This window comes from Eutrema salsugineum, unplaced genomic scaffold, assembly GCF_000478725.1.
Source record: "Eutrema salsugineum unplaced genomic scaffold, Eutsalg1_0 scaffold_2, whole genome shotgun sequence".
Classification (NCBI taxonomy): domain Eukaryota; kingdom Viridiplantae; phylum Streptophyta; class Magnoliopsida; order Brassicales; family Brassicaceae; genus Eutrema; species Eutrema salsugineum.
The window spans coordinates 18,789,820-18,801,939 of NW_006256829.1; the positions used below are offsets into that span (position 1 = coordinate 18,789,820).

Sequence of the window (12,120 nt, forward strand, 5' to 3'; positions counted from 1 at the left end):
AATTCTGAAAATTAGTACAATATAATCTATTTGGTACTATTTTTTATCGATTGTAATCTTTTTTATCATCGAATGTAATGTTATATGAAATTTATAATTAATATATTCTTTGAATAATTAGTATTCATCAAAATTATTAAAAAATAAAGAGAATTTTAAATTTAATAATATAATAATATAAAGTATTATTTTTAGTGTAAGATTTTGTATTGTGGTTGAAAATAAAAAAAAACACTATTTATTTTTACACAAAATTTTACTTTATTATCAATAACAAATTTGGTGTTATAATTGGAAATGATCTAAGTTCTAAGAAAAACACATTATTTTTCGGGCCAAAACAAAAAGGCTCTTGCTTTGCTAAATTAAGAGAAAATGAAAACAACAAAACTATTTGACCAAAAAAAAAAACTACAAAACTGATGTAACTAACAACAAATTACAACACAAAAAAAAAACAACAACAAATTACAAAACTCCTGACCTTACGTCCTATTAGCAAAATCCAATAAAAAAAGAAGTAAAAAAAAAAAATCAACTTTAACATTAGCTTGAGCGCGAGAGTTTCTTAATTCCAGGAGACTCGACCTCTTAAACCAATCATAAAGCACGACCTTCTCCAAATATCATCTGATCGGGATCGAGATATAGTGCTTTTAAATCACGATCGTAGTGGAGAAGATGGATGATCGGAGCGAAGACCGTGATATAGAGGTTGAAGGAGGTATTTACGCGTATGACAGGAAGATATCTGGGATTACTGATGATGGATCTGTCGTATACCAACCTCTGCTCGCAAGCAGGAATCGAAAGAACACAACTTCGCAGATCGCAATTGTCGGAGCAAATACTTGTCCGATCGAAAGTCTTGATTACGAGTCTGTGTTTCTTTTCCCCTTCTCTCTTTCCTATTCTGCGCAGACTTTCCAATTTCACTTCTTTTATGATCAAATCTATGAATTGTATAAAGTTTTGATTTTGTAGATTATGAGTCTATGAAGTTTCCATTTCCTGTTCAATTTCGTAATAGAGGAAAATCAATGAGATAAGGTTTATGATTATGTAACTTTTTTGGGTCCCATCTACTTTTAAACATAGTGTTTATTAATAAGTAAAAAAAAAAATTGAAGCTTTTAGCTTTTGGAACATCATAGCCATTTGAAAAAGTGCAAAGCTTTTTGTTGGGTCTTGTCGGAAATGGAGAAGAAGGAACTAATCTTTAAGATGCAATCTTATTTATTTTCAGACTAAATTAACTTTTTTGTGCGTGTGTGTGTGTCCTACTGCTAATGCTTAATTGTTGTCTTGCCTAATTTTGGTAGGATAGTTTGGTGTGTCTTCTCTATGTAACGTATCAGGATCTTGATTTATAAGCTCAATTATGGCAGGATATTTGAGAATGATCTTTTCAAGCAGGACTGGAGGTCTAGGAAGAAGATTGAGATACTTCAGTATACAATTCTCAAATGGGCGCTTGCTTTCCTTATCGGTTTATCCACTGGACTCGTTGGCTTTTTGAACAACCTTGCTGTTGAGAATATTGCTGGATTCAAACTCTTGCTCACCGGCAATCTCATGCTCAAGGAAAAGTAAGTCTAGTTCTTTCATTGTTTTCATCTCTGCTTCTTCTGCCTAATTTAACTCTTATGTGTGTGTTTGAATTCAGTTGATCCTGTTACTCTTATGCACCGATTATAATGTAAGCTTTCTATAATACTGCAGATATTTTCAGGCATTTTTTGCATTTTCCGGCTGTAACTTGATTCTGGCAACAGCTGCTGCTTCACTCTGTGCTTTCATTGCTCCGGCAGCTGCAGGATCCGGTATACCTGAGGTTAAAGCCTATCTCAATGGTATAGATGCTTATTCAATATTAGCTCCGAGCACACTCTTTGTCAAGGTAAGATCCCCAAAACATCTTTTCAAGCGTCTTTCTTCATCTGATTAAAGGATATAGTTACGGAAGAACAACTTCCAGTTAGGCTCTGTAGCCTTTTTCTAAGATGAAATATTTCGTATTGGCAGATCTTTGGTTCTATATTTGGAGTTGCTGCCGGATTCGTAGTTGGAAAAGAAGGGCCTATGGTGCATACTGGTGCTTGCATTGCTAATTTACTTGGACAAGGTGGTTCTAAAAAGTATCGGTTGACTTGGAAGTGGCTCAGATTCTTCAAAAACGATAGAGACAGAAGAGACCTGATCACTTGCGGGGCTGCCGCTGGTGTGGCAGCTGCTTTCCGTGCTCCAGTTGGGGGAGTGCTTTTTGCTCTTGAAGAAGCTGCTTCATGGTAATTTTCTCTTCCTCTCAAAGTCCTTATAATAACTTATCCAGTGAATATGCAAGTGAGGTCATTGTAGTGTGCAGACTCTGCTTTTGTATAGTAGCTTATGGCGTATGCTTCATAATGCAAAAATGACATTTTAATAGTCAAAACTAGGACAGAAAAAGGTATACTGCAAAAGTTCAAAAAAATCACTATGCTTGTCTAGTTTAAAACATAATTCATGCAACAGGACTAGTAAGCGAGAAATCTAATTGATACGTAGTGTAGACGATTTGCATATTTTCTTATATCCAACTTGGAAAAGATTATGTCTTATTTTGTTGAACTTCGTTAGGTGGAGGAGTGCCCTTCTTTGGAGGACCTTCTTCACTACCGCAGTTGTAGCGGTGGTGTTACGAAGTTTGATTGAGCTCTGTCGATCTGGGAAATGTGGACTGTTCGGGAAAGGAGGTCTCATCATGTTTGACGTAAACTCGGGACCAGTGCTTTATAGCACTCCAGATTTGCTAGCAGTAGTATTCCTAGGAGTTCTTGGCGGTGTGCTTGGAAGCCTTTACAACTACCTTGTGGACAAAGTCCTCCGCACATACGCTTTAATAAACGAGTACGTCACTTCTCAACAAGTTAACTCTTTCGTAAAATTTAATTCTTTCAGTGAATCAGTTCCTTGCCTCTGTTGCTACTAGATCGTGCCTGGAAGTTTTAATGTAATTTTAAATGTAATTGGATTTGGTTTAATTTGCAGGAGAGGTCCGGGATTTAAAGTTATGCTTGTTATGGCAGTTTCCATTTTGACCTCGTGTTGCGCATTTGGTCTCCCATGGCTTTCACATTGTACCCCATGTCCTATTGGAACAGAGGGCAAGTGCCCAAGCGTAGGTCGATCCGGAATCTATAAGAGTTTCCAGTGTCCTCCAAACCACTACAATGACCTTTCCTCCTTACTTCTCAACACCAATGATGATGCAATCCGCAGTCTTTTCACTTCCAGGTCTGAGAATGAGTTCCAAATCTCCACACTTGCCTTGTTTTTTGTCTTTATCTACTGCCTTGGCATCATAACATATGGCATAGCAATACCCTCTGGGCTTTTTATTCCCGTCATTCTCGCTGGAGCCTCTTATGGACGGCTAGTGGGTAGACTTCTGGGTCCAGTATCTCAGCTTGATGTAGGTCTGTTTGCTTTGCTTGGAGCTGCTTCTTTCCTTGGAGGCACAATGAGAATGACGGTCTCTCTATGTGTCATACTTCTCGAGCTTACAAATAATCTCCTTATGCTGCCATTGGTGATGCTTGTACTCCTAATCTCAAAAACTGTCGCCGACTGTTTCAACAAAGGGGTCTATGACCAGATTGTGACAATGAAAGGACTGCCTTACATGGAAGACCACGCAGAGCCATACATGCGCAATTTGGTTGCAAAAGACGTAGTTTCTGGACCTTTGTTATCCTTTTCAAGTGTCGAAAAGGTTGGGGTAATATGGCAGGCTTTAAAGATGACAAGTCATAATGGTTTCCCTGTTATTGATGAGCCACCTTTCACAGAAGCTTCTGAGCTATGTGGAATCGCCTTGAGATCCCATCTCCTTACGCTTCTCCAAGGGAAGAGATTCTCGAAACAGAGAACAGCATTTGGTTCTCAGATCCTGAGAAGTTGCAAAGCCCGTGACTTTGCGAAAGCGGGATTAGGCAAAGGGCTCAAGATTGAGGATTTGGATATAAGTGAAGAGGAGATGGAAATGTATGTTGATCTCCATCCAATCACTAATACATCTCCTTACACTGTGCTTGAGAGTTTGTCTCTAGCTAAAGCGGCTATTCTTTTCCGGCAACTTGGCCTTCGCCACTTGTGTGTCATTCCCAAAACAGCAGGGGTCAGTCTCCCTCTCTCTTTCTCTCTCTCCCTCATTATTTGTCTAGAGATTTGTTTATGTTTATAATGTGTTTATCTTTGTATCGCAGAGACCGCCTATTGTTGGGATACTTACAAGGCATGATTTTATGCCGGAACATGTCCTGGGACTCTACCCTCACATTGATCCTCTCAAGTGAATATGGTTAGCCGTTTAGTCTTCCTTGTTGCCTGCATTTGATTTGAGTTTTTTTTTTTTCATCTAATTCCAAACTGTTTCATTTGATTTTTTTTTTTTCAGGGGATGAGGAATGGAGAAACAATTCCTTAAGAGTTCCTCAGTTTATAATCGATATAATGAATATGCACATCAAAATCTAAACCCCAGATGAGCTCTGCTTTGCTCTCATGCCGGCATTTATATTTATTTATTTCAATTATTTGTTGAAGAATATTGGGAAAGTAGGGGAATGGAATTGTGCAATGAAGTGAATTGGGTAATACAAGGTTGGTTTGGCTTTCAAGTCTAAAAGGCTTAGACTAAAATCTATTATATTAAAACAGAAACACATTTAGTACTTGCTTTCAAACATTTTTAATTTTTTTTTAAGTGTTTAAAAATAATTTTAATAATTATTTATATTTAATTTCGAAAATTAGTTATTAATTTAAATATTTTTAGAGTTCCTTAAATATAGGTAATTTAGATTTGATGATTTGATTAAAATAATAAATCAGATATTAATTTAGATTTGATTTAAAGATTCTAATTTAAATAATTTCTATACTATTAAACATTTTTATCAAAAATATCTAGAATTTTAATAATCATAATTAATTTTAATACTATAAAAATATATCTAAACACAAAAATCAATATTTTCACTTATTAAAAAATATTTTTATAAAAATAATTATATCTAAACTCAAAAACACAAATTATATTACAAAATTCGTTAAACAATAAAAAATATTCTCGTACGGATGCACGGAGTTAGATTCTAGTATTAAATTAAAATAGAAAATAAATCACATGTATCTTATTATGTTGTAAGCCAATCTCATTTTTGTGCTTTAGTAATCTTTAGGGGTGTATTCCAATGAGGCATTTGATGTTGTTTCTGTTAAAAAAGAAAATTATGATGCTATTCAATATTAGATTTTAAACACTCCTATAAAATCTGGTGTTGTCACTGGTTTTCGTAAATGTTTCTTAAAATTTCAAGATTATTGAAGTGGTGATTTAGAAAGTTACATTCAAAGCTACTGTTCTTGAAAATAATTTATGCATTATTCTTTTTGTTATTTTAGTGTGTAGAAAATACAAAGATGATTACATGGATTTAAATAATTTAAAATGATTTTAATAACAAATTATAACATCTCTAAATTTCATCCAAAATCAATAAAATACTCAACAAAAACTCAAACCATTCCAAATAGTGTAGATTAAGGAAAACTCCAGACATTCCCTATCTATTTCTGATGTTGCAATAAATGTTCTTTTCTGATGGACTCAATAAAATGCTTAGTGCACTTTGTTTGTGTAAATTAGCATAGATTCCATAACACAACTTCTCATGATGTCATTATTCATTTTTCAATGTGTCTAAATAGAATAGCAATAAAATTTAATATTTTAATAAAACAACAAAGCTAACACATATTTTAGTGACCATGATCCAGACACACATTTAGAGACATTATATTAGAACAGAACTTGGGCATTGTGTACAAATTAAACTACACACTTGAAGAATGAAGACATGGGAAGTGGGTACATCAAAAAAATAGAAGTGTTGGAGTTTAGATAGAAATTCGCATTAAGTCCTACGTGATGTAGCTACATCTTATCTCTATTTCTTAAATTGCAAGTTACTCTATTTTTGAGTTATTTTCAACTTTTATTACTATTTCATTTTTCCTAGATCGAACTTCTATTAGGGTTTATTTGTGTTTAGGTCGAGCTTGACCATACCTATATAAGGCTTTGTATTCTTTCTTTTGATACTCGGTTTTTGATCATTAATAAGAAGAGCTCTTCTCTTTAACGAAGTCTTCGAATTCTCCTTATTTTAAAAAGAATTTTGAACAACAAAACAGAGCCTCTTGATCCATTGATCTTTGAGTTTTGTCTTGCCATTTTATCTGCTGCATTAGTTGGTATCAGAGACCAAAACTTCCTGAAGATGCCGCCTAAAAAGAGCCTTTAAGCAACCCTCAAGGATCACAACGAGGCTTTTAGGGATTTGATGATGGAGTTCAACAGAATTTGAGCAACTCTATGCGCACTACAATGGAGGCTGTGGTGCGAACACTCGTGCAAGCGCAACAAAATGCTGCTCCAGTGTTTCTACCTCGACGGGATTCAGTCTTCGACATTGATGACGATGAAGAAAAAAATATCTTCGCAGATCAGTTTGATCAGCAGGGCGAACCGATCCAACGTGGAGGGCGTCAACATCGCGATCTTATTGCTGTGCCTCGTGAGGATAATTGAAGATGGGAGTCTGGTTTTAAACTCGACTTACCTGAGTTCACCGGTGGACTCCAAACTGAAGAATTTCTTGATTGGATCAACACAATAGAGGAGCTGCTCGAACTTAAAGAAGTCCCTGATCTGATGCGAGTGTCCCTTGTGGCCACGCTTTTTCGAGGTCGGGCTTCTATGTGGTGGCAGCAATTAAAAGAGTTCCAAGCTCGAGCATGGAAGGAACGCATATTGTCGTGGGAAAAATTGAAGAAGATGATGAGGAAAGCTTTTCTGCTGTATAACTATACTCGAACTATGTATACAAAGCTGCAGAACTTGCACCAAGGAAATCGTACGGTTAAGGACTATGCTTCTGATTTTTTTCTCCTTGATGGCTCGTAATTCATTGACAGAGAACGAAGAACAGAGGGTGTCTCGGTTTATCGGTGGTTACGTGCACCCATTCAGAGTGCACTACTTCAGTTTGATCCTTTGACGGTTTCTGAAGCTCACCAACGAGCTGTGTTAATCGAACAGCATTCACGGAACCAGAACTTGTCATGGATCTCTCAGCGTATCAGACTAAACTCTGTTTCCCAAGCCAGTTTGTCAAAGTCAATGGAGCAAGCTAAAATTGCAGATAACACCGACGGGAATCCTCCTATGGTACAACAATGCCGACAACTTTTAAGTGTTTCAAGTGTGGTGAAACAGGTCATCGACAATCGGCTTGTCCTAATCTTCAGCGTCGTGGCTTGTTGGCGAAAGATGATCCTGTTTGACGATTATGGAGATGACAAAGATGTTGGTGATGATTTAGAGGAAAAGGTGGTTGGAGATTCTGGTCCTATGTTGATGTTGCGCAGGAATATCTCATTCCCCAAGGCATCGAACAATCATGGCTTCGAACAAACATATTTCAATCGACTTGTACGATACGTGGAAAAGTTTGCCGCCTGGTTATTGACTCTGGAAGCTGCATCAATGCAATCTCTGGAAGCTGCACCAATGCAATCTCTGGAACTGCACCAATGCACTGAGGTGTGAAGTTTCCATGGCTTAGCCTCTTTTTATAGGCGATTTATTCAGAATTTTAGTAGCATTATGGCACCAATTACAGACAGTATGAAGTCTGTTTTTTTTTGCTGGACTCCCGAGGCTGAGCTTACGTTCTAGACGATTCACTTTAGCCCCTGTTCTCATTCTCCCTAACTTCAATGTGGCTTTTAAGTTGCATTGTGATGCGTCTAAGACAGGAATTGGAGCAGTTCTTAGTCAGTCAGGCGTCCTATTGCCTTTTTCAGCGAGAAGATTGCAGGTTTGTTTGCGCGTTATAGCACTTATGACGTTGAGCTCTATGCGGTGGTTCAGCCTGTGAAGCATTGGACACACTATCTGTTTCATCGGGAGTTTGTTTTTTACACTGATCATGATGCTCTTAAGCATATGGGTTCTCAGTACAAAGTCTCCGCGCATCATGCTTCCTGGATTGCTTACTTGCAGCAATTTTCTTTCGTCATCAAATATACTGCAGGGACTCTCAATAAGGTCGCAGATGCACTTAGCTGTCGACATTCATTGCTCACAACTTTACATGTCTCCATACCTGGTTTTGAAGTACTTTCGGAGCTATATCCTATTGACCCTTTTTTTAGAAAGATTTGGCGCGATGCAGAGCAGGGTGTGGGTTCTGACCACTTGATCTTTGATGGCTTCCTGTTCTGTGGTGCTCATCTGTGCATTCCCGAGTGCAGCTTGCGTCTGCAGTTGATCCAAGAGCCCCATGGAAAGGGTCATATTGGGAGAGATCGAACACTTAAGCTGGTCAGTTCGTCGTATTTTTAGCCGAGTTTGAGGCGTGATGTTGAGCGGTTCATTCTGCGTTATGGAATTTGTCAAGCCGCTAAAGGAAAAGCCACTAACGCGGGTTTACATTTGCCTCTTCCGATTCCTACAAAGCTGTGGTCTAACATAAGTACGGATTTTGTGCTCGGTTGACCTAGCACTCAACGAGGTAATGACTCTATATTTGTTGTTGTTGATCACTTTTCGAAGATGGTGCACTTTATTCCTTGCTGGAAGACGACTGATGAGGTTCAAGTTGAGATTTTATTATTTCGGGAGGTGTACAAACTTCATGGTCTTCCTTTGTCTATCGTGTCAGATAGAGATTTACGTTTCCTAAGTCATTTCTGGCAATTTTTTTGGCGTCTCCTTCGCACGAAATTGGACATAAGTTCGGCCTATCATCCTCAAACCGATGGTCAAACCGAGGTTACTAATCGAGCATTAGGAGATTTTCTAAGTTGTCTCGTTGGAGATAACACTGAGACCTGGGATTCAATTCTGTGCCAAGCCGAGTTTGTGCATAACCGTGTGGTTAACCGCAGTACAGGTTTTAGTCCATTTCAGGTGGTTAATGGATGTTTACCTTGCTGTCCATTGGATCTCGCTCTCGCCCCCGATCGTTCACGTTTTTATGGCCGCGCATGTGATTTTGTTGATGATTTTTGCTGCAGTTCACGAGCAGGTGCATTCAAATTTGGAGGCTGCAACTGCAAAGTATAAAGCCGATGAGGATGTTCGACGTCGTGATGTCTAGTTTGCTGTTGGAGATATGGTTTGGGTGGTGCTTACTAAAGGTCAATTTAAATCGGGCACTTACAATAAGCTCAAATCAAGGAAGATTGGCCCTCTTCAAGTTGTGGAGAAGATAAACAACAATGCTTATCGTTTGCAGTTGCCTCCGCAGATGAATACGTCTGATGTCTTTAATGTCAAGCATCTTGTTCCTTTTGTTGCAGACGATGATGCTGAAAATTTGAGGTCGAATTTTCTTCTTACCCCGGGGGAGCTGATGTAGCTACATCTCATCTCTATTGCTTATTCTATTAAGGTTTATTTGTGTCTAGATCGAGCTCGATCATACCTATATAAGGCTTTGTATTATTTCTTTTGATACTCGGTTTTTGATCATTAATAAAAAGAGCTATTCTCTTTAACGAAGTCTTCGAATTCTCCCTGTTTTACAAAGAATTTTGAGCAACAAAACAGAACCTCTTGATCCATTGATCTTTAAGTTCTGTCTTACCTTTTTATCCGCTGTATTACTATGACTCTTGCATGTTTTGGCATATTTCTAGGTGTTTTGGAGTTCTTGGAGGCAGTGAATGGAATGGGAAGCTTGGAGCAACTGTCTTTGGAGTCTTGGCCACAAGAAGAAGCTTAGTAGCAAGAAGGAATCCGGACCAGCCAATATCGAGCTGACCAGCTCAGTTTGGATGGTGGCTGAGGTCTGTACTTACGTTTTTTCGAGAAGAAGGAAGTCAATACCAAGCACACAAGCTCGGTATGGATGAAGGATAGGCTTGGTATAGACTATCACGATCCAGATTCACCAGGTCAGAACCTGGTTTATTCCTTGCTGACCCGGTTCAATGCAGAACTCAATAAATATGCTTTTGACCTAATGTTTTGGATTATTTTGATTTTTCTAAAGAAAAATTCTTCTTTTGAGAGATTAAGGGTGATTGTATTGAATCTTTCTAAGTTTATGTAAATTTAGATTTCTGTTTCATTTTATTTTCTCTTTCTCTTTTAATCATGATTAACACCCTAATCTCTTTAGATTTTCTGGGTTTAGTCATGATTAGTGAATAGTTATCTATTAAGCTTTTGGGTCTATAGAGTAGGGTGCTTAGATGTTTGATCTTTGATGTTTAGGGTTTAGATTTTTCATTTTCTTTCTCATTTAGCTGTTCTTAATGTTAGATTTTTCTTGATCAGCTTAATGTAGACTCATAAACATTTTCTGTACCAAAAGTGTTTGATGAAATGCCCGAATGAGTTAAATGAGAGTTTAATACATCTTGTGAGAGTGTTTATTAGATCATTAAATGGTAACTAGAATTGGATATTAATGCTTGTTGATTATTTTTTTCATTAATGAGAATATATCTTAATTAGTTAATTGACATGTTAATTATCATCATGAGAGTGAGTTAATTGAGATTAAGAGTTCTTAGCTAAAGAAAATATCTTTTTGATTGCTTTAACATTCTGGATTAACATTGAATGCACTCTGATAAATTATCACACCCAAGAGTTTATATTTTTATCAGATGAATCAATCTCTGATTAGTTATTGCTTGTTCTTGCGTAATATGTTTACTTGTTTAGTTCTGATCATTAGTAATTAGTTCTTGAAACCTAAACCAATCTTGTTTGCTTAACTCATTAAGTTCTATGTATTTTTATTGTCTGATTCATCTCATTTGGATTGATCATGAAGTTCTACAATGACATAAGTAGACTTTGGTAATTGATTTAAATTCCAAAAAGACATACATAAGGCTGAACTCTTTTGATGGGCCAAGAAGGTGTGATGGCTTCCTCCTGAGCTGGGTCGTGTGTTGGTGAAATTATGAACATGGTTTTTTTGGCTCTACTCCTTATCAGGCGGGCTGAGGAGCGGTACAGGTAAGATCTTAGTCAACAAAGCTGATCTTCTAGTAACTTCTGTTTTAGCTAGAACCGGTAGAAATGTGGCTCGACCAAAAGCTTCTCCACAGTCACTTGGTTGATGAATAGGTGATCACTCAGTGCCTTCCTTGCATGGTTTCACCGCTACAGCCTCTACAAGGCGTTTCTTGGCTTCAGATGGGCTAAATGACTCTTTTCAGAGTATTGTGATCACATTGGACTGGCTAGATGGATCGATGACCACATCAGGCACTACCTCCTAAACATAGCCAATCACAACCATATTGAAAGATGATTGACGCATGCCTTTGATAGTGTTAACGAGGACATATATAATAGAAGAAAAGAAGAGATGAAGTTTATAACCCAGCCAAACTTAGCCATTTAGCCTTCTCACATATTTGGATTTGCGATTTCTAACATGAACATGGCTGCTCAGGTACTACCTCACAAACATAAGCCAGTCACAACTCTATTGGAAAATGCTTCCGCGAGGTTAAAACAATGAAATGATCTAACATTAGAGTCGTGATAGAGCCATGTCTTTGAGTGTGCTACCAAAAACTCATGATGGAATAGAAGTGTTAATTAAGGTTCAACCAAGCTCAGCCTTATGACATATACATATCGTGGATGATGTGTCAGTTCAGAAATAACTTTAAAACCCGGCCAAAATACTTGTAGTTGATGGTATTATTGGAGTTTTTTTTATTTTAGTTTGTTGTATTTGTTTAACCCACATTCTATAAACTGTATTTTTGTTTAAATCTTGAATTCAAGAGTTTAGTTGGTTCTTAGATATTCGAATTGTTTTCTAAGTAACCGGGCGAATGAATATGTAAAAAGTAAAAACACTCCCAAAAGTTTATTTCTTAATAATCCCTTTATTACATTCCCAGCCAAAAACATTTTGAAACAAATTAAATTTGTGTTCATTAGTATTTTCGTTCTAATATAAACCAATATAAGAATTTCTTTACCATCCTATTTATTACAACACTGGAATCTCCGGGGCATATTACTAGGAT

At 37.2% G+C, this 12,120-nt stretch overlaps 1 protein-coding gene across 1 annotated transcript; it reads left to right on the plus strand.

Annotated features, from left to right (window-relative positions):
• Positions 1-527: 527 nt before the first annotated feature.
• On the plus strand, positions 528-4,661 carry LOC18017945 (chloride channel protein CLC-c). The gene is made up of 8 exons (XM_006402157.2): positions 528-878; positions 1,389-1,589; positions 1,723-1,900; positions 2,026-2,288; positions 2,620-2,889; positions 3,031-4,159; positions 4,248-4,342; positions 4,439-4,661. The coding sequence occupies exons 1-7, from the start codon at positions 682-684 to the stop codon at positions 4,335-4,337; spliced, it is 2,328 nt and encodes a 775-aa protein (XP_006402220.1). The 5' UTR covers positions 528-681; the 3' UTR covers positions 4,338-4,342; positions 4,439-4,661.
• The last annotated feature ends 7,459 nt before the right edge of the window (positions 4,662-12,120 follow it).

What these genes read in the sequence shown, in the direction of transcription:
- LOC18017945 (XM_006402157.2), top strand. Translation starts at nt 682, where the DNA reads ATGGATGATCGGAGCGAAGACCGTGATATAGAGGTTGAAGGAGGTATT. An exon ending in ATCGAAAGTCTTGATTACGA is followed by an intron (nt 879 to 1,388) that starts GTCTGTGTTTCT and finishes CAATTATGGCAG; the next exon opens with GATATTTGAGAATGATCTTT. An exon ending in TCATTCCCAAAACAGCAGGG is followed by an intron (nt 4,160 to 4,247) that starts GTCAGTCTCCCT and finishes TTTGTATCGCAG; the next exon opens with AGACCGCCTATTGTTGGGAT.